Consider the following 23366-nt stretch of genomic DNA (forward strand, 5'->3'; position numbering starts at 1 on the left):
TCCAAGGCAGAAAGGGCCACAGAAGATGCCACAATCCTGCTGGCGGTGATGCAGCTACCTCAATATGTCTGAAGTGCAATGCCGAAGGAGGCTCTGCCTCTCAAGGGAGATCGTGGCCTCCAGTTTTCAGATGATTAAGCCTGAGATGAGCTCCGACTGTGTGGGTGGACACCCCCTGTGAGTGCCTCTGAAGGTCACAGTGGCCCTCAACTTCTATGCCTCCGGCTCTTTCCAGGGCTCGGTGGGTGATCTTTATGGAGTCTCCCAATCAGCTGTCCACATTGCGTCAAGCTAGTGACAGAAGCTCTGTTCAGGCGGATACTGATCTTTATTTTTTACTGTACGGACGTGGTCAGCCAGGCTGAGCGAACCAGAGGCTTCACGGCCATTGTTGGCTTCCCCCGCGTCCAGGGTGCAATAGACGGTACACATGTTGGCACCAAGGCGCCAGCAGGTGAGCCCGGTGCCTTCGTCAACAGGAAGGGCTTCCACTCCATGAACGTGCAGATAGTGTGTGATCACAGGATGCTGATTCTACAAGTCTATGCAAGGTACCTTGGCAGCTCCAATGATGCGTATATCCTGAGACACTCCCAGATGCCAAGGCTCTTCAGTGCTCCAGCCCAACTGGTAACAACGGCTATCCATTGAAGAGGTGGCTCTTGACACCTCTCCGCCACCCAAGAACAGAGGCAGAGAAGCATTACAATATGTTATGCCTCCACAAAGGCAGTGGTAGAGAGAACCATTGGTCTTCTCAAGATGCACTTCTGATGCCTGGACCATTCAGGGGGAGTACTACAATATCCCCGCCGGAGCGGGTGTCACTGATAGTGGTCACATGCTGCGGTCTCCACAATCTGGCACTGGCAAGGGGGGTCCCACTGGAGGAAGAGGATCTTGATGCAGCTCCACAGGCCACAGATGATGAGTCCAGTAGTGAGTGCAAAGAGGAGCACGGTGAGGAGAACACTGAGGGCGTGGAGCCAGACCTCAGTAACCTGCAGGGAGGCAAGGACACCAGGGAAGCCTTAATCCAACGCTCCTTCAGCTGGGCTACCAAAGATCAGTTTTAAACGCATGCCAGGACTGCCGCCTCCATCCTGCATGTCTGAAATGACCCTTTCATTTGAACCCAAAAAACACTCAGTGCCTGTGTAATAAAGTTCAGAGCCATATACATCCAGCATTTCACACTGGCGTTACCCGCACCAATGAAATAAAAAGGTGAAGCATGTTCAGGACATGACGACAAAAACACAATTTATGTCATTCTGACAGTTCAATAATCTTAACACTGACCAGGATACATAAAGTAAACAAAAATGAACATAAAGTCACCTGTGTCCTGTCCCTCTTGTGCTCGTGCTGCCTTTAACTTACGTTTGCGAGTGCTACATCTAAGTGCTCCCCCCTCGCTGGCACCGCATTGGAGACAGCCTGCTGACTCTGCTGGCAGTCATCCTCTGGTCAGTGGAGCCTGTGCTGGCCCCGCCTGGGAGGGAGCGGCCAGTGCCATGGCTGGCATCTCCCCAGTCGCCGCAGCCTCATCAGATGCTACAGTCACTGGTGGAGGGGTGAAGGAACTGCTGCTGTCATCCAGAGTGCCCTGACAGGAGCCCGTAGAGATGACAGGCGGCTCGTGCACCAACATTAGGTCGCTCTGGACCTCCCTGCACACCATTGGTGGACGGGCACCTAGCTGGGATACTGGGTGTCTCATCCATCTCCCACACTGACACTGATCACCTTATATCAATGGCTGTGTGTGGGCTTGCAGATCCGAGGAACCCCTCATTCACCCCTGGAGCTGCCTCTCCATGAGAGTTGACACCCTCTAAATGGAGGAGGTAGTGCGCTCGGCCATGACGGTCAAAGCAGTGCTCACGCTTCACATGGACTCCTCCGTCACGGAGACCATGGCATGCATACCCTCATGGATCTCTGCCAGATCCTCCCGCTGGACATTCAACATCTGCCGCCTAATAGACAACTCCAGAGGCTCATCAACAGCCTTTGACTGAGCATTTTCCTGCTCTCCAGCAGTCCTCCAACACTCGGTGTCCTGTGCACTCTCTGCCTCCCCCTGCACCTCAAGCAATTGTAAAGTGCCCTCACCAATGTGCACTGATATAGCGGCTGCCGCTCTAACGCCCACCGAGGTGCTAGTATCTGTGCTGGTGTCTGGTTCAGAGAGCGGATGTGATGCAGGTACAAATGACGCCCTGTGGTCCCCCGGTGTCAGGAGTGACTCTTCGGGGTCCAGAGACCGAACGCATGCTGGCGAACCTAAAAGGGAGAAGAAGGACATGTCATTAGTTAAAGTCATCACACTGTCACTGTGCATGCCAGGTACCATGGTGAGACCATGGAGATCTGCATCATGATGTCCTCATCTTCCAATGATCAATGGGGACTCCAGGTTCGAGGCTCACACCTATGAAGAGACTGCACGAGAATGGTTGCGCAAGCCGAAATTCTCAAATCTGTGCACAGCATTCTTATCTTCATCTGGCACCCCTGCCTCTTCATGCCCGGTTGTACATGGGGCATGCCGGCTCTTGAGCTTCAGGGTGTCTTGCTCATATCTCGAGAGGATTAGGAGACTAGTGGGGCCTCCGGTGGTCCACGACCTTTCTATATTGTTGTGGGCTGCCTTCTCCTGAAACAACAGAGGAGTATTGATTAGTCCACCCTCTACCTGCAGTGCCATGGCAGCCTGTCCAACCCCAGCTGAGGAGCACCTGGCAGGGCACATCCAAGTCGTGGTCCTCGAGCCACAAGGCACTCAGTCCAAGCAGTCAAGGCTCACGCCCTTGGCCAGCTCTGGCGTGATTGACAGTTGGCACTCAGACTCTAGCACTCCTGAGGTCCGCGAAGGGACAGCCAGACCTTAACACATCTGTGCACTGACCCATGCCAACATGGTACTCACCCTTCCTGAGGGCAGCAGGTCATTGAAGCGCTTCCGGCACTGCAACCAGGAGCGCCACACCAGGTCACAGCTGCTGACCAGCGCTGTCACCTTCTCCCATGCCCTCTTGGTGAGGTGCGGGGGCCTCCTCCTCCTCCCATCCCTGGAGACAAGGGTGCCTCTCTTGGCAGCCTCCTCCTCCAGAAGGACGGTGAAGCACCCATCAGAGAAGCTGGGGGCCGAGTGCCCACTCAGCCTTCCCTCCCGCCTGCCGAGTCCAGACGCGCTTGGGTCCTTAGTGTCGGTTCAGGGAACGTCCTCCGTGGCAGCCTTCCAAGGGCTGCCTGGGCTGCTTTTAAAATGGTCGCTGGAGTGCCATTGGACCCGGAAGCCAACAGGCCCTTGCCCCTGTTCGGCCCTTCTTGTCCAGTGTGGAGCCACGTTTCACACTGGGCGAGTCTTAATTGGCCGACCAGCATGAAATCGCGGTTGGTGCCCGATTGCAGGCGGCGGTCCGTTTTGCAGCCCCTCCCGGGCTTGCCTGCCCCCCGTGCCCACCCAAAAACCAAACAATCCTGCCCTATGTGTGTGACAGGTTTTATTCACAGTGCACAGTCTGCTGCATGCTTACAGCTATAGTTTACAGCAACTTCTACGGTTTGTTTACTTTTCTCTAAGTCCACACCCAGGCTTGACTAATCAAGCACAGTGAACATCAATAGTAAACAGGTTCTCATAATCAAACACAGAACTATTGAATAATTGAATACTGCACCTTTCCCCTTTCTTAAACTAAAGACCTTATTTTAAATTTAGCCATCCTAAACAACAAGCATATGTACATTGAGTAATTTCTTAGAGCTCAGCTTGTCAGTTTTCTCTATGTACAGAAATAATCTTCGAGATACAAGGTCTCCAATGATTGGGCTGAGATCTATGAATTTGAGACAAAAACAGAAAATGCTGGAAAAACTCAGCAGGTCTAACAGCATCTGTGGAGAAAAAAAAAGTTAACGTTTCAAGGTATGACTCTTCTTCAGAGGTGAATTTGAGATTTCTGCGTGATCAGCTCAATGAGGCAGATGATCAATATCACAGTCACTCATTGGAAAAGGGAATGTACCCTCATAATCACTGTCCTTGAAATATCCTGGTCTGCTTACTACCAAGTATCTCGTGTTCCACTTGGTGTTAGCATCCAATAGATAAGCATTGGTACCAAGCAACTGCTTGATCTGCTTTGGTCCAGATAAAGTTGATGCAAGTTTGTGGCCATGGTTTGCCTGTTTGATGTGAACCTAATTTCCAGCCTCAATTCATGGTTCCCTTCCGTGTGTTTGCTTGTCCAAGTATGCTTCGCTATCGCTCATGCTGTCTGCAATAGTAGTACGGCTAAGCATGTCAGCCACTCGATTATGTGAACCTGAGAGATACTCAACTTCAAAGTTATACTGATGAAGATGATATGACCATCTGTAGATGCATAGAGGTCAATGACCAGATCCTGATGTAGCTAACGATTTAGTCAGCACTTGGTGATGGGGAGAGTGAACTTTCTATTATAGAGATAGATGTGTCAATGTTCACAAGCATTGATGCAGGCTAGTGCATCCCACTCTCCAGCAGAGTATTTGTGTTCAGTTTCTGACAACGGGTGTGATGTGTAAGCAAAGGGTCATTCACTTCCTTCAGTGTGCTGTGAGTACAGCTCCAATTGCATTTCCTGATGCATCAGTTGTAACATATGCTTCTCCATGTGGCTTGAAATGTATGAGGACTGGAGGCGATGCTATCTTTTCCTTTAACATATCAAATGCTGTTTGCTGTGCGATTGTTCATTCCCATTGTACATCTTTGCTCAGTAGCATCTGAAGAAGCTCCACAATCCCTTCATACTTAGGAACGATTGTGATAACAGTTAGTAGTACCAAGGAACGATGCCAACACTTTCACATTAGATGGGGTCAGAGAGTCAATCATGGGTACCATGAATGTGCATTTGCCCTTGTGCATCAAATTGTGTTGCACCACTGATTGTCTTCTGCTGGGTCCTTTACATTGACAACAACATCATCAGATAAGTTGAGGGTCCCCATAACATCTGACAAAGCTTTTGAAATGATCTTTTCGTATGCACTAGATGTTGAACTTAGTCCATAGGGAATTTTACAGCACTGAAGTGCACCTTCATGAGTAACAAAAGCTGTAAGATATTGTCTTTGCTCTGCTAGAGGTATCTGAAGATAGCTCTATCGCATATCGAGCTTTGTGAAGACTGTGGAACCATGAAATGATGTTGATAGTTCTTGGATTGTAGGAAGTGGATTTTGACTGAAATTATAGCTTTGTTGATTGCTTTAAGGTCGATACATAGTCTGTTTGCCATTTTTGCATTGCGCAATGACTAGATTTGAGATCCATGGAGATGAGTCGATTGGCTCATTTATACCATCTGCTTCTAGTCTTTTTTAAATTCATTCACGGGATGTGGACATTGCTGGCTAGGCCAGCATTTATTGCTCATCCCTACTTGCCCTTGAGAAGTTGGTGATGAGCTGCCTTCTTGAACCTCTGCAGTCCATGTGATGTAGATGCACCCACAGTGCTGTTAAGGGGGGAATTCTAGGATTTTGACCCAGCGATGGTAAAGGAACGACAATATATTTTCAAGTTAGAATGGTGAGTGGCTTGGAGTGTAACTTCTAGGTGGTAGTGTTCCCATGTGTCTGTTGTCCTTGTCCTTCTAGATGTTAGCGGTTGTGGGTTTGGAAGGTGCTGCCTAAGGAGTCTAGGTGAGTTCCTGCAGTGCATCTTGTAGATGGTACACACTGCTGCTACTGTGTGTTGGTGGTAGAGGGAGTAAATGTTTGTGGATGGGGGTGCCAATCAAGTGGGCTGCTTTGTCTTGGATGGTGTCGAGTTTCTTGAATGTTGTTGGAGTTGTTATGGACAGGAGAGAGATAGGCAAACTGTACTTCTTTTCTCTCCGGACTGTCCATAAGCAGAAGGTGTTTTGAATTATTTTTAAAGTATGCTGTGGCGTGTTTTCTCAAACCTTCAGTTTGTGTGATCCTCCTTCTTAGTCAGCCCTTTGGAACTGAGGATGACTTTCTTCCACTCCAGGACTGTGGGTCCTGAAGTAACTAAAAAGTCCAATTCTGGATCGCACACTCTGCCACGGGTGGGACAAGTGATGTTTGATGAGGTGGGTGGGTGGGATGCTTGGATTTTGGTTTGCTCCTTCTGCTGCTTGTGCTTGGCCTCCACCCGGGCCCGTCAGAGATATTCAAAATGGTTGGCATCTATGCAGATGCTTCTTCTCCAGTTTGAGCAGTCTCAAGCAAGAGATTCCCAACAAATCATTGGGGATGTTGCATTTTTCAAGGAAGCTTTGAGGATGTCCCTGAAATATTTCCTCTGTCATGTTAACTGCTTTCTGTGACGAAGCTCGGAGCAGAGAGCTTGTTTTGAGAGTTTGTGTGGCCTGCCTAACATGACTGATTAACCATAACCAGTACCTCAATACTGGGGATGTTGGCCTGAAAGAGGACACTGATATTGTGGGGCCTATCCTGCCATTTTGTGAAGGCATCGCTGGTGATATTTCTCCAGGGATTTAAGGTGTCTGCTGTAAGTTGCCCATGTCTCTGACACACACACACACAGGAAGACTGGTAGCACTGCAGACCTGTGTGCCATGAGCTTGGTGCTGGGCTTGAGGTCTTTGTCATCAAACACTCTTTTCCTCAGATGGCTGAAGCCTGTGCTGGCACATGGAGGCTATGTTGAGGTTCATCATCGATGACTGCCCTCACTGAGCGAGGGATCCCAAGGTATGAGAAATGATCAATGTTGTCCAATGGTTCACCGTGGATCTTGATAGTTGGAGGGGTAGTTGGGGGCAGTGTTGCCAGTGGGACAATCTGATAGAGGACCTTTCTCTTCCGGATGTTTAGCTAAGGTCCATTCTTTTATATGCCTCTGAATACGTTGACGATAGTTTGGAGCTTGGCCTCTGGGTGTGGGCATATGCAAGCGTGTCATCGTTTTGCAGTTCAGTGACAAAGGTTGGGGTGATCTTGGTTCTGGGACAGAGGCATCATAGGTTGAGTAGTTTCCCACTTGTCCTGTACAGTAGCTCCACTCCATCGGTGAACTTCATCGAGATGCGGTGGAGTGTTGCGGCAAGGAAGATGGAAAAGAGCGTTGGTGTGATGACGCAGCCCTGTTTGACCCCAGTTTGTGCTCATATTGGGTCTGTGGCAGATTCATTGGTAAGGATCATGGCTTGCATGTCATCATGCGGTAGGCAGAGGATGGTGATGACTTTCTGCGGGCAGCCAAATTTGAGGAAGACGCTGCACAGTCCCTCCCGATTGATATAGAGCCGAAGGCCTTTGTGAGGTCAAAGAAGGCCATGAATAGAGGTTGTTGCTGCTCTCTGCATTTTTCTTGGACGTCTTGCTGTGAAGATCATGACCATTGTGCCTCTTGATGGACAGAATCTGCGTTGCGACTCTGGAAGGAGTTCTTCAATCACGAGGAGAAGGTGCTTGAGAAGGGCTCTTGCAATGACCTTCCCCATGGTGGACAGCAGAGATACCCCTCTATAGTTAACGCAGCTAGTCTTTTTCTCTTTTTTGAAGATGGTCACAATTATGGCGTCTCAGAGATCCCCTGCATGCTCTCCTCCTTCCAGATGAAGGAGACGAAGTCATGCCTTCGTGTCAAGAGCACTTCTCCAGCATATTTTAGTATTTTAGCGGGGATTCCATCAGCGCCAGTGGCATCATTGGTTCTTAGCTGTCAAATTACCTTTTCAGGCTCATGTCAGGCTGGGATTGTGCTGAAGTGGTGGGGGTAGCATGCTATGGAATGTGGTTGAGTGCATTCATGCCAAGGATTGAGTCTTGGTTGAGGAGATCCTCAAAGTGCTTCTTTCAATGAAGGCTGACTGCCTTTCTGTCCTTGATGAGTGCCACTCTGTTCTTAGCTCTCAGTGGGTTAGATCCTTGGGTGCTTAGGCCATAAAAGGTCTTGACCGCGCTGAAGGATCCACACATTTCGTGGGTTTTGGTGAGTTGCTGTATTTCCTGCGATCTTTCCACCCACCATCTGTTCTTTAGGTCATAGGTTTTTTGTTGGACCTCAGCCTTCATTTGTCTGCAGACGTGCTTTCTTTTCCTTGAATTTTGGTGATACTTACAGTTCAGAAATACCTTGCGCTTGCAATTTAGTAGCTCCTGGATCTCCTGTCTTTTCTCATCAGACCAATCTTGATGTTTGCTGGTGGGCAAACCAAGCATATCCTTGCAGATCAGGCACTGTGGACATTCTACGGTTCCTGTCCATTGAGCATTGCCAGTCGCTTGTGAGGCACCGTCTGAGGAGGTCTTCCTTCACAGAATCCTTGAGTCCATCGACATTGATTTTCCTGTGGGAGCACTTGTGCTGCCGCTGCTGCTTTTAGGCCTGGTTTATGGAGATAGTAGCCTGGATTAGGTGATAGTTGGTCCAGCAGTCAATTTACTAATAACTCACAGCAAACTCGCATTATCGTTTACTCAGAAAGTTAGATCATTTCACATTCAAAACTTGGCGGAGGAATGTTTGCAATTTTCCCCTACACATGCAAACACAAACACACACACAAACACACACAAACAGTAAGAGGGGAGTAGAAAAGTTTTATAACTATAGATAGAACAATACAAGAATGTCAAAAATTAATATTAGTTCAAGTGATTTCCAGAGTCAGTCCAATGAAGAGTTCTTTTACGTAGGAGCTCAAGCTCAGCTGGCTAGAGACCGAAGTTGTAGAGTCCTCTTTATAGCTGGTGCTGATACCACAAGATGAAGTTGGTACACAAAGACTGAGCCAGTTCTGCAGGCGATGATAGGAAATCCTCCAGCAGAGCCAGGCTTCAAGGAGCAGGCTGTTGTTCAGCCAGGATTTCTGCTTCTTGGTGTTCACCAGTTGGATGTTAAACAGCAGACAGGCTAAAGGCATTATGTTAGAACTGTCCAAAAGGCCAGAGGCTAGGGTCATGTGATGTGGCCCATTAATGGGCTAGTTGTAGCTTATCAATCAGTTTCTGTGCTTCTGGTCACAATCCATGCTTCCCCCTTAGGAGAGAGATAGGGTGGCTATTAGCATCTCTTCTGGTATAATGAGTTTTGATCTCTCTGTTTCGTGGTAGTTCAGGTCGGAGAGCCAGTTTGTCTGCACTTCCTCCACTTTCATTGATTACAAGGGGTCTGTACAATGAGGTGTGAGATTCCACAGGCTGAGAGAGGAATTCTTTTGTTCTTATAACTCCTATTGGTAGCTTCCAGAGCAAAGAGCCAATCTTGTGGTCACGTGACTTGTGGCAACCATCCTTTTTGGTTCAGCAGAAGGCCTAGTTTTTAAAAATGGCAAAAGAATAAAGTTTTGGATTTCTTTTCATGTCATATTGACCCAACTTATTCATTTCAGTTCACATGACACTTTGGCATGGATTACAAACAGCAACCATCTCAAATTTTCTGAAACTGGTGGAATTGATGTGTTGACATGAGGAACTTAATCTCCCCAAATGTGATAGATAAGGAAGGATATCGGCATGTATAATCTGCATCACTGACCACATTAATGTGTGCTCCTGAAGTCTTCAAGTTTGTATCCAAGCCTATTGAAAAGGTTTAGCCCCATAGATACATAGAACATGAACCTGTCCAGGCTGACAGGCAGCATACTAGAACTGTAATCGTTCCCAAAATAGCAATAATAGTCATTGATAGCTTGAATTGTGAAAAATACAAATGGTAGAGTTTGTCACTCAAAATAGATACTTTCGCACCAATACTTATGAGAAGCAACACTAAGATTTCACTGTATTTTTAATGCCATGAACAATAAGAAAGAAATCTCCTCTTTGAGACTTTATCAAAAGCTTTCTAAAAGCCAAATATATTGTATTCAGTTCATTCGCTTTGACTGTGTTCAGTCAGTTCACTGAAGGATTTGATTAAATTAATCAAGCTCGACTTGCCTTTTGTGAACCCAAATTGACTGTCCCTGATTAACCTATGCCTTTCTAAGTGTTCATTAATGTTATTTTATATTATAGTCTCTAAAGAGATTCTCTGTTACTATCATGAATGTTTACTATGACCTATTTTATCACATATCTCTTTGTTGAAGAATTTTGGTTGGCACCTCTGCTTTATCATTAACTTCCCTCAGTATTCTACAGTGTAAATTGCTTCAGATCTGATGACTTATGGATACAAATTAAATGGAATCCTTACTTCCACATCAACCCCTGTATATAAGGTGAGATGAATGTAAAGGGTCAGCCCACCCCACTTTGCTGTCAGAATGCTTGACAGGTAACCATTTGGAGGAACACTCAAAATAACTCAGATTGAACGAACTGCTTGGCCTGGCTGCTAATGTTGGAGCTACGTAGAAGATAAGCACCCTCTTTTGCAGGTACACAAAGAAGAAAATTAATGCTGGATGCTTTTTACTTACTGTTTTTAAGCAGCAATCAGAAGCCAGTGGCCATTAGCATAGCTACAAGCCTCTCAGGTCAGTGACTGGGCCTACAATATGGAGTGCCTGGATATTGTAAAGCACTTATACTCAGAATTATTTTGAGTGTAATCCACCTGTCTAGTGCCCAGGTGATAGATGTGGGGGGGTAGGGGGAGGGTGGGGGTGGAGGGCAGAGAGAAGAAAATCGGCCAATTACACATTTATCAGCACTGTTTCCTTTCTAATTTTTAAAATATTTTATTTATGATTTTCTCCACCTACTACTTTGGTAATCCTTATAGCTCTTTATGCCCTTTGCAAGTACAGAAGTGAAAATACTCGTTAAGTGTCACTTTCATTATTTTATTCTCTACTTACATGATTGCTTTCTAGAACTCTTATTGTCACCATTTCTTCTTTAACTCTCTTCTTGCTTTTAATATGCTTATATTAAATGTTTTTTTTATTGCTGTTAATGCTGATTATCAATCTTTTCTGGTATTCTCTTACAGTACTTCTAATCTTCCGTAGTTGACCTCTGAGGTTGAAATTAACCTTGAGTGGTTGCCTAAAATGGATGATTTCGGATGGGCTGCCTATTATACACACTATTCAGTTCTCCTAAGACAATTTTCTGTCAGCTATGCTTTTGGCATTTATCAGTCAAGGTACAGTTAGATGGGATGATTGGGGGAATTACATATTTTTATTGTATTAATGGGTCTCTGTCAAATGTGTTTGTTTTTTGAGTGAGGGATCATCACTGCTCAGACTCTAGACTCGAAGTTTAAATTTACTGTCACAGATATTAAAAATGCTACTCATGAACATTTCCAAAAAACTTGGCTGCTTTCTTCTTTCAAATGCAATCACATTTCTTTTTAAATGTGTTTGTTGCACACCATGGAACCACAAATGTTTTTGATAATTACAGCTTTGTTTCCAAGGGTATTTCGGATGTCACCTTCATAACAAAATCTACTGAAACATTTGAAACTGCACTTGCCCTTGAAGACTTTTATTGAGGAGTCTTATGGTCCACTGGTTATGTTATTTCTAAGCAGCAATTTGGCAATAACAAAAATGTATTTTTAATATGACTAAATTAAACGCAAGACTATGCTCTGAATATTATCCTGTCTTTTCACAGTGCTATCTTTGATCTTTGCTAAATGTGTCAATGAACATTGCTCTACTATTGCTGCCTGTTGGAACAAACCCCAGGGGCAGAATTTTACATCCCGCGGGTGGGCGCGCGCTCAACCCAATTGGGCTCAAAATCGTGCAAGAAGACATCGGGCGAGCATCCTGACGTCATCGTGCATTTGCGCGATATTTCGCTCAGCAGCCAGGCGCAAAAGTTGAAAGCATGCCCACCAACAATTAAGAGGGCAATTAAGCCCATTAACCGCACATTTGACTCCAATTTGTCATAGCCCGACCAACCTTACGGTTGGAGGACAGGCAAATCGGCCAGGCGGCCTTTGCATTTTTCATCAAACCTCAACCAAGGGCGGAATGAAATATCCGTGATGAAATAAAAGAAAAATAAATTTCTATGGACCGCATTATTAGCAGCTATATTTTCAGGTGATTGATTATGATGCATGGACACTTTTTTCAGCTTTTAAAACCTTTATTTCAGCCTTTTCAAGTCTGCAACTCCGAGGCAGCCGTCTGCCTTCAGGGAGCTTTCTTGCAGTGCTCACCTGCGCCTGTGGACATGTCATCTCCCGCCTTCTTCCTGCCCCCAACCCGGCAGCGCTGAGCATTTCAGTGCGCATTTCACGTTAATTGGCCAGCCAGCGTGAAATCGTAGCCGGGGTCCGATCACGATCGCGGTCTGTTTCCTGACCAATCCCAGGCCCGCCGATCGGGTGTGCCCGCCAAAGGTAAAATTCAGGCCCTGGGGCAGAATTTCACTTCCTGTGGGCGGGTGCATGCCCGACCCGATCGGGCGTAAATTCGCGTGAGAAGACGTTGGGCAAGCATCCCGACATCATCGCGCATTCGCACGATATTTCACTGGGCTGCCGTGCCTAAAAGTCGGAAGCGCTCCCGACGACAATTAAGAGGGCAATTTAGCCCATTAGCGGTGCAATGGAGTCCAATTTTCCATTGCCTGTCCAACCTTATGGTTGGCGGACTGGCGAATCGGCCAGGCAGCATTTGCAATTTTCATCAAACCTCATCCAAGGGTGGGATGAAATTTCCGTGATGAAATAAAATAAAAATAAATTTCTGTGGATTTTTAGCAATTATATTTTCTGGTGATTGATTATGATGCATGGACACTTTTTTCAGCTTTTAAAACCTTTATTTCAGCTTTTTCAGGTCTGTTGCTTTCTGAGGCAGCCGTCTGCCCTCAGGGAGCTTTCTCTCAGCGCTCACCCGCGCCCGCGGAAACGCCATTGCCCGCCTCTTCCCGCCCCCATCCCGGCAGTGCTGACCATTTGAGCGTGCATTTCGGCCCCCAACCGATCGCAGTCAGACGTTCGTTTCCCGACCGCTCCCGGGCCCGCTGACCTGGCGTGCCCACCAAATGTAAAATTCAGGCCCTGTTTCCAATCATTGTAGACAGTAAACAAAAACTATGGCTAGGAATGCAAGATTCACAGTAGCAATAGTCAGGATTAGGATAGATTTAGGCACAGCCCAGCAAATTTGTGCTACATTGAGCCTTATCAAAAGGCACATTTGTGAAGTGAGCAGTGTGTGATTCTAATAGGACTCTGCTGGAATAGCATCTGTTACAGTTACTCAAAATATAGCAGGGATCCAGTTCAAGGACTCAGTGTATCTATCTGTAGTTCTGTTTTCAAGAAGTTATTGGGCTAAATTATAACCTGCAGGAGCATGTTGCATTTGCGTGTGGCTGGTGGGGAGTTAAAACCAAGAAAGTTGATATTGCTTTATGTAAGAACATAAGAAATAGGAACAGGAGTAGACCATTCGGCCCCTCGAGTCTGCTCCACCATTCAGTAAGATCATGGCTGATCTTCTTGTGTTTCGATTTCCACATTCCCATCTACCCCCGATAACCTTTGATTCCTTTGCCTAACAAGAATCTATCTAACTCTGCCTTAAAAATATTCAGTGATCCCGCCTCCACCGCCTTCTGAGGCAGAGAATTCCAAAGTCGCACAACCCTCTGAGAGTAAAGATTTCTCCTCATCTCTGTCCTAAACGGGCGACCCCTAATTTGAAAACAATGCCCCTTAGTTCAGGACACACCAACAAGAGGAAACATCCTTTCGATGTCCAATTTGTCAAAGCCGTTCAGGATCTTGTATACTTCAATCAAATCACCCCTCATTCTTCTAAACTCCAGTGGAAACAAGCCCAGCCTGTCCAACCTTTCCTCATAAGACAACCCACTCATTCCAGGTATCAATTCGGTAAACCTCCTTTGAACCACCTCCAATGCCTTTACATTCTTTCTTAAATAAGGAGACCAAAACTGCACACAGTATTCGAGGTGCGGTCTCACCAATGCCCTATATAACTGAAGCATAACACTCTTACTTTTATGTGCAATCCCTCTTGTAATAAACGATAGCATTCTATTAGCCTTCTTAATTACTTGCTGTATCTGCATACTAACTTTTTGTGACTCATTTACCTAGATCCCTCTGTATCTCAGAATTATGTAGCTGTTCTCCATTTAAATAATACTCCGCTTTTTTGTTCTTCCTGCCAAAGTGAACAACTTCACATTTTCCCACATTAAACTCCATTTTCCCGATCTTTGCCCGCTCACTCAACCTATCTATCTCCACCTGCAACCTCCTCATGTCCTTTTCACAACATGCTTCCCTACCTATCTTTGTGTAATCTGCAAATTTAGCTACCACGTTTTCGCTTCCCTCATCTAAGTCATTGATATAAATCATAAAAAGTTGAGGCCCCAGTACAGATCCCTGTGGGACGCCACTCGTCACATCCTGTCAATTCAAAAAAGACCCATTTATGTACACTCTCTGCTTTCTGCCAGCCAGCCAATCTTCTATCCATGCTAATATGTTACCCCCTACACCATGTGCTTTTATTTTCCGTAATAATCTTTCACGTGGCGCCTTATCAAATGCCTTCTGGAAATCCAAGTACAGTACGTCTACAGGCTCCTCTTTATTCACTGCGCATGTTACTCCTTCAAAAATCTCCAATAAATTGGTTAAACATGATTTTCTTTTCACAAAACCATGCTGACTTTTCCCGATTACCTTGAGCTCTTCTAAGTGCCCAGTTATAACTTCCTTAATGATCGATTTTAACAACTTCCCCACGACAGACGTCAAGCTAACTAGCCTATAGTTTCCAGTTTTCTGCCTCCCTTCCTACATTGCTACTTTCCAGTCTGATGGAACCTTTCCAGAATCTAACGAATTTTGGAAAAATAACACCAGCGCATCAACTACCTCATTAGCCACCTCTTTTAAGACCCTTGGATGTAGTCCATTGGGACCCAGAGACTTGCCAAGCCGCAGCTCCATCAATTTGCTCAGTACCATTTCCCTAATGATTTCAATTTCACCAAGTTCACCTCTCTCTTTCCTGATTTGCAGCTATTACTGGAATGTTTTTTGTATCCTCTACAGTGAACACAGAAGCAAAATATTTGTTCATTTCTTCCACCATTTCCTTATTACCTACTATCAACTTCCCACTGTCACTCTCTAAAGGACCAACATTCATTGGGAAGGCAACTTCAACCTGCTGACTTCTGCATTTCGCTCAAGCGTGTTTGGCTGTGATGCACAATCCATTTGGGAGAGGTGAATTGGTAATTACCATATGTTAATCATTCAATTAGAGCAATATGTCAATGCACATTTGACTTTAATGTTGAGTCCACAGGCTTCCTGAAACTATCCAGTAAAAAGGACAATTCAAGGGTCTGAATTAATCTCATGAAAATATGTCGATAAATACTCAATACTCCCAGCTGCTTTCTTACCCGCTAGTGGGAAAGGAGAGGTTACTTCCTACATTTGGGGGTTTTCTCTAACACGTCGGAATGGGTGCTGCTTATGTTGCTTTAGATTAGACCTCAGATGAGGACCAAGAAAACCAGCAAAAGCACCCCAGGACCCACAGTCTGCTGGTCACAGACCTATAGCTGTACACCAGTGAGGAGACCAGTGGACAGAGGACCAGCAGAGGAGTGCAGCTCACAAGGCCTGGAAGCAGAGACTCCATTTCCTTGACATTCCCAAACACCAGTATGTCAGGAGGATTAGGATGTCAAGTCAGCTGGTGGCATGACCTCGTAGAAAAATACCTCTTGTCCCTTGGACTTAGCAGTCACACTTTACCAGTGGCTGTTAAAGTCACTGCTGTCAACATTTTGCCTCCCGATCGTTATACAATACTGCTATGATTCTGGGACATGATATCTCCCAGTCAAACACCCACAAATGCATAAGTCAGGTGACTGATGGGTTGTTTGCCAGGGCTGGCAATGATGTCAGCCTTGCCACCAATGATGCCAGTCAGAATGAGAGGGCACTCCACCTTTCAGCTTTGGCTGGCTTCTCACAGGTGCAGAGTGCCATTGACTGCACACAGGTGGCAATCTGGGCACCCCCAGAACAAGCAGCAGTGTACATCAACTGCAAGGTGTGCCATGACAAGTAGATCTTTATGCTGATGTATGCAAGATTCCCAGGCAGCTGCCATGATGTCTTTGTCCAAGCTCTCTGATCTCTTCACACCAGAAGCACACTTAAGGAATGGTTGGTAGATGTTAAGGGATACCCACTGCAAACTTCATGACACCCATTAGAAACCTCAACAATGAAACCCAACACAGCTACAATGAATGCCATATCAATAGGAGATGTGATTGAAGAGGCCATCAATTTGCTGAAGATGTGCTTCTGGACAGGTCTGGAGACATCCTGGAGGCACCAGGAAGAGTCTCCAGAATGGGCTCCAGCAGTGAGGATTAGACCTGCAGGAGGAACTAGATGAAGAATTCAGATCCTCTTCAAATGATTTGGATATAACCTGAACTTACTTTCGGGTTTCCTGTGCATTATTGGATCACCCCACCCATCCCACCCCATTCCCAACATATTGCTAATTTAAAATTTTGGTCATTATCTTTGAGCATTGAGCAGATCATCATTTTGGCACTCTATATAATAGCATAGTGAAAATAAATTATGAAAATATATACAATGAACTATGAAGTTCTGATTTAAATGTTTTTATATGTAAAGCTGCAGTTTATGCCAGTTTCATTTTGGCAACTACTTTCAAATGTTGCTGCTGATTTTTTGGCATTTTGTTTGATTGCAATCTAAATAAAAATACCAGGAGGCCACAAAACTTGAATTGCACATGAGAAGACAGTGGTAGGTTGCTTGAAAGCATTTTGATGACTCTAGGGAGGAAGGTGGCAGCAGCCTGGTGAAGATAGGAATAGACTGAGGAGAGAAGAACAGGGATATGCTGAGAAATACAGGAGCCTTGTTTGATTTGGAGAAGAAGGTGTGCTTTTCCTGTTACTTCAAAACATGAGTTGTATTTTTTTTCTACAAGGCAACAATGAAAACAATAGCTGAATATATTGAGTAAACTTCAGCAGTGACCTGCATACACTTGAGGGCTCCTAATGCTTGACTATTGCCAACCCATGCTTAGGCTTTCCAGGCTTAATGAAATGTCCCTTTGGAGACAAAATATGCCCTCCATATTGGGAATTTAAAAACAGTCCCTGGTTGGGCTTCTCAGTGCCTAGTTTGGGCATACTTAACCATTGCTTTATGTAGGGTAAAGGTGTTCAGCAGAGTAAGGGTTAATGTGGGACTGGAGAACAGTATCACCCACAATAGCGATGTAGAGAGTCACATGATAGTAGACTGAGGAGTAGAGTCTGGGAGAAGCCAGCATGGAGACAGCACCCATGTATGGCAGTACCTTGAAAATGTACATAGTTATGGGTTACCAATAAGCAGTTTATTTTCAACCATATAAGCCTCCAGACCTCTCTGTGAAACACCAAACAACCTTTACAACATGATGACAGTGAAGGATGCACCTAAAATTCCAGAGAATCTGAAGAAACCCAGAATCTCAAGGCATGAAGAACTCAAGAAACTGAAGCTTGACCTGAGAGAAGTGCACTTAAATTGAAGACACAGTTGGAGATTGCCTAAAAAGAAATTGAAGACACAGATTGGGAATCTTGGAAAAGAAAATTTTTAGATTACAGGAGTTTTAATTTTTTTAAAAATTCATTAAAGAGATGTGGGCTTCGCTGGCTGGGCCAGCATTTATTGCCCATCCCTAATTCCCTTGAGAAGGTGGTAGTGAGCTGAGTACATCAGGATTAAGTAAGAAGTTAGAAGATGTACACACTAATATATTTTTGTACTTGTTTGGTGTATTTGTGGATGAAGTAATCCTAAACCAAGGCGTAGATGAATCCTCAACTACATTTGGTGAGACATTAAAAACCTTTGACAAATATTTTAATCTCTAAGTTGTGGACAGTGCAGAAGGTCTAGAACACTCCCAAAAATGCACTGTGGGAGACAGAAGACCCCAGCGCAAGGGAGACAAAAAGAGCCCAGTGCGAGGGAGACAGGAGACACCAGGCTGAGGGAGACATTACTCAAGCAAACCACAAGATGGTCTCAGACCATGTCAGTGCAAGGAAGTGCACAAGCCGAAGAGGTTAGTGCAGAAGAAAGAAGAGGCTGAGGAGCATTTGAAAGGTTTAAAAATAGAGTTTATGAAATTGCTGACACATTACCCAAACTGCAACAGCAGGTGGCAGTGCAGAGTGAGCTGATGGCTTTGAATGAAGGAAAGCTATCTGAGGTAACCCAAAAGAAACAAAAGCTGCAAAAATAAAAAGAAGCTATTCCACAGGAAAATGATCGTATCAAAGCTGGGTTGAAGGAACTCAACCAGAAGTGCAGCCAGGCACAGCAGCAAGCAGAACAGGTACTCAAAGAAATTGCTGCCCTGAAAGACTCTTTGAAGAATCAATACACAACCCGGGAGAAACCTGAATAGCTAAAAATAATGTTGAATTCCACTTCAGCAAAAGCAGCTTTGGAGCTATCAGTAGTAACAAAACAATGCACTGAAGCACAACTTGAGTTGGCAAGCGGCCAACAAGAAAATAAACCGTTGAAGGAACAACTGACTGTCCTTTAAGATCAAATACAAAAGATTACATAACCCTTCAGCAGCATGAAGAAATGAAGACTGTTGTGAACAACGGAATGGAAAAACAGTAGAAGAAACTCAAGGAGACTGTTGAATTACAAGAAAACTCAAGACAAAGCAATTGAACTTTGCAAAGAAAGGGAAAACCTGTTGAATGACCTTCACACGTTACAAGGATCCCTTATGTCAAAGTGTGTTTCTCTGGAAAATTAGAGAAAAGCAAAATGATTTTAATATCACTTTGAACAAATTGAAGAACTAGTTGGCAGAGAAGACTCAGCATTATTCCACATTCCAGGAAGAAGCCAAGAGGTACAAGAAAGAAACTGAAGAGCTGAAGAACCAGCTGAATGGAAATGAGGAGGCATTGAAAGGAAAAGCTATAGAACTTTCCAAGCTGCGAGCGGATAATAAAGCCATGAGTAGCACAATTACAGTACTGAAACAAGTTAAGACTTCGTCGGAGACAGACCTGGCCAACAGTGAAACCAAAAGGAAGGACAAGAATAAAGCTCTGCTGCAGACAGAGAAAAAAAAGACAGAAATAAGATCAGAAAATGTAAGTCTGACGCTGAAGATCAAGGAACTAGAATAAAAAGCAAAGGGTGCCTCAAATGTACTGAGAGCCACTGGGCAGGATTTTACATCATGCGGGCGCGTGCATGTGCTTGAAATTGCAAAATATTGTGTGAGTGCGCGATGACATCAGGTGAGCGCCCCGACGTCATCATGCACTCACGCGATATTTTGGTTGGCGGGCGCGCGCAAGAGTCGGCAGCACACCCGCCAATAATTAAGAAGCCTATGAAGGCCCTTAATCAAATAATTGAAAGCTGTTTTTTGCTGCCTGTCCAATCTTACAGTTGGCAGGCAGGCGGATTGGCCAGGCGGCTTTTGGATTTTTTATGAAACCTCATCCAGCAGTAATGAAACAAACATTTACACATCATTTTAATGTATCCCTGTATATGTGACTGAGTCACATGTGGGGACACGTTTCTCTCATTTTTAAAATCTTTATTTCTGTACCCACAACTCTTCGACTCCCTAAGGCAGCTCTGTGCCCTCAGGGAGCTGTCAGCGTGCGCTCCCCTGCGCCTACACAGACTTCAGCGCTCGGGCTCTCCCCCTCCCCACCCCCCCATTCTGGCAGCGCTGAGGCTCTCAGCACGCATTTCATGCCATTAATTGGCCGCTCCTGGGCACCACCCACCCCCACCCTCCCTCACCACCATGCCAGCCTGTTGATTGGAAAATCCTGCTCATTGAGTGGTTGAGAAATGAAATGGCTGAAATTGTGAAACAAGTGGAAATGAAGGCTCCATTTTTGAAATGTCAATGTCCAGCAAGAACATGGCAGGCTCCACGAAAATAAAAATCCAAGAAATGAATGGAGTGAACATTCCCTTCGAAAGAAATGGGACAAACCCCCCACGGTATCGTAACAAAGCAGATGGGTTGTTGATAAAGAGAAATGCAGATCAAAGCCGTGCAAAAAGCGAAACAAATGGAGATAACGAAGTGCCGGAAACACTAAGTACGACCGTTTTACTGCCATAACCCAAAGCAACTGAAACTACGGGTGGAATCATCCCAGATTTGCACAAAGTACGGTAGCAGGGGGGAGAAAAGTCGTTTTACCCACCGGCTGCAATGGCAGGTTTTTGCGCCGTGTCACCCCATTGCCGCCTCATTAATTATGCAGCCACAGGAAACACGCCGTTGCACTGGCAGGTGGCCTCCAATTTGCCTGCCACACCGTTACCTTGCTGCTTCCTCAGGTAGGGCGCCATATTTAAACGGCAGCCGCGTGCACACTTCTCAATGCTTGCAGCCCAGGACTTCTTTTTTTTTAATTCATTTACAGGATGTGGGCTTCACTGGCTAGGCCAACATTTATTGCCTATCCCTGGTTGCCCTTGAGAAGGTGGTAGTAAGCTGCCTTCTTGAACCGCTGCAGTCCATGTGGTGTAGGTACACCCACAGTGTTGTTAGGGAGGGAGTTCCAGGGTTTTGACCCAGCGACAGTGAAGGAATGGCGATATATTTCCAAGTCAAGATGGTGAGTGACTTGGAGGGGAACATCTGGGTGGTGGTGTTCCCATTTATCTGCTGCCCTTGTCCTTCTAGATGGTAGTGTTCATGGGTTTGGAAGGTGCTGTCTAAAGAGCTTTGGTGAGTTCCTGCAGTGCATCTTGTAGATGGTACACACTGTTGTCACTGTGCATCGGTGGAGGGAGTGAATGTTTGTGGATGGGGTACCAATCAAGCGGGCTACTTTGTCCTGGATGGTGTCAAGCTTCCTGAGTGTTGTGGGAGCTGCACTCATCCAGGCAAGTGGGGAGTATTCTATCACACTCCTGACTTGTGCCTGGTAGATGGTGGACAGCTTTTGAGGAATCAGGAGGTGAGTTACTCACCACAGGATTCCTAGCATCTGACCTGCTCTGGTAGCCATAGTGTTTATATGGTTGGGTCAGTTCAGTTTCTAGTAAATGGTAACACCCTTTGACCAGAAACTGCTCCCGTGAAGACATGGCCCCAAAAGCCAAAAAGTGAGCAGCCCCCCAAGTCAGTGACACATCCCTGGGACACGGTCTGGATGCTGTGGAGGCCCACTGTGATGTCCTCCAACCCTGCTCTGCTCGCAGGAGGCCCATCAGTCTCAGCACTCCGGCTTGGGAGGCGGTGGCACAGGTGATCGATGTCAATGCTGCACACAAGAGGTCAGCCATCCAGAGCAGAAAATGGATGAATGATCTAATTTGTGCCACCAGGGTAAGGTAACCATCTTATCACTCTAAGCTTACACACTCACAAGGCCATCACACATTCACTGGCATCTCACTCACTGCCAGCTCAAGGGACAACACCACTCACTCTCTCACACATAACCTCACGTCTCCATCTGGCCTCATCTCCTCTGGAGACTGCCTCCTCAGCCATCACCATCTTGAGGCCACTTGCACAGATCATGCGCCCCCACAAACAAGGATACCCTCTTTCCGCAGTATAGCCCTCACCCTGCTGCCTCTTCTCTGGCCTGAGGTCGCTTCTCCACCTCCCCCAAGCAAGCCGCAGACCTGCAGCTCCTTATGGCTGGTCTGGTAGGGAGAGACCTGCCCATGAGCCCCCTGAAAGTGATGTGGTGCTGCCTGTGAAGCATGGCATTGATGACCATGAGTGTTGTCTGAAGCAAAGTAGTGAAACAAACCTTGAAGTCCTGAGCAAAGTGCAGCTCACCAGGTGCACGTCCCTTATGTACTGTTGTGAAACATGTCAGTATGATTGCCCGGATGATCCAGCATGGGGGGATGATTCTGGCGAGCAGGGCTTATAATTAGATGTAAATGTATCAAAATGATGTTCCCGGCTTGCAGTGGTAAGAAACACAACTTGCCATTGATGAGTGGAGAGGACAAGCACAAACTGTTCTCACGATGGCGCAAAATTGATTCTTGGCCTTCTCGCCATATTGTCGCCCCCACACCCCCGCCCGCCATGATGACCGAAGCCATTGGGGACAGAAAATTCCTCCTAATGTGACAGACCGAGATCTGGAAGAATTTTCAAGTCTCCAAACTGTCTGAATTTATGTAGTCAGAGACTTGGGGTGGGGTGGGTGGGGGCACGCAGTGGTGTGTGGGGAGAAGGAGTAGTAAGTAAAGTAAGGATTATATTGTATATGTATTTGGATAAGGATTTGGTGGGGTGTAGGGTAAAGTTGTTTGGTAGAGTAAGGGTTAATGTGGGACTGGAGAACAGTATTGCCCACAATAGTGATGTAGAGAGTTACATGATAGTAGACTGCCTGTGGAGTAGAGTCCAGAAGGAGCCGGCATGGAGACAGCATCCATGCATGGCAGTACCTTGGATATGTACATAGTTATGGGTTATCAATATACGGTTTATATTCAACCATACAAGCCACCAGACCACTTAGTGAAACACCAAACAACCTTCACAACAGTTTCCACACCTATCACTTTGAACAAAGTAAAATGAATCAACATCAAGATGTATACACATGCATGCAGAATAATCTTTTGTAAATTCAAGAGTGATCTCTTGGTCTGCAACATTTAAATATTTTCAATTGTAATCCTGTCTAAGGATTTTACTTTTTGGTATTTCATATTACAGTTTGAATTGACAGTTATTTGTACCTCATCATTCATCCTTTTGATCTGCTGCTTTGTCTCTTCAGCTTTAGCAGCCAGCATGGCTGGAGTAACTTGATCAAAGTCTGTAAACATGAAGCAATAATTTATAAATCCTCTACTGTCCTCTACTTCATTGGTACCATGTACTAATGATTATATTTACTGCAACAATTTGAATTACTTGAAAATGCTAGCATTTTTAAAATAATAATCTGGAGATTTAAAATAAATGGTTGTGAGATTTTAACCTACCCACCCAGAAGGAAAAAACAGTAAAAGCTGGGAAATAAGAATACTGGTCTGAACTGGTCTTGTATACTTTAAAATTGAACGCCAGTAAAAACTGAGAAATAAGAGTACTGGCCCGAACTGTTCTTTCCTTCTTGGCACTTGGTGGAAATTGGGCAAGTAAGCAGTTCAGACATGGTGTCACTTACCCAACGATTTATCACCTGTTTTCTGCCAATCCTAATTTTAACCTACTCTTCTGAGCAAACAGCAAAGGCAATCTATTGAAATTGGTGGGGTGTCTCTTTAAATATGCAGATTGAGTCTGATGATTTAATCAGACCCCAATCGCAAT

The 23366-nt window shown here is 45.4% G+C and overlaps 1 protein-coding gene across 1 annotated transcript in view; it reads right to left on the minus strand.

Moving 5' to 3' along the window:
* The window catches only part of kcnh8 (potassium voltage-gated channel, subfamily H (eag-related), member 8), a 420218-nt gene that overhangs the window by 16203 nt on the left and 380649 nt on the right, over window positions 1-23366 (minus strand). Inside the window, exon 15 of the mRNA XM_078538524.1 lies at window positions 22787-22866. Coding sequence (XP_078394650.1) covers window positions 22787-22866 — 80 coding nt within the window. The remainder of the gene's footprint in view (window positions 1-22786; window positions 22867-23366) is intronic.

Source organism: Cetorhinus maximus, chromosome 3, assembly GCF_964194155.1.
Source record: "Cetorhinus maximus chromosome 3, sCetMax3.hap1.1, whole genome shotgun sequence".
NCBI lineage: Eukaryota > Metazoa > Chordata > Chondrichthyes > Lamniformes > Cetorhinidae > Cetorhinus > Cetorhinus maximus.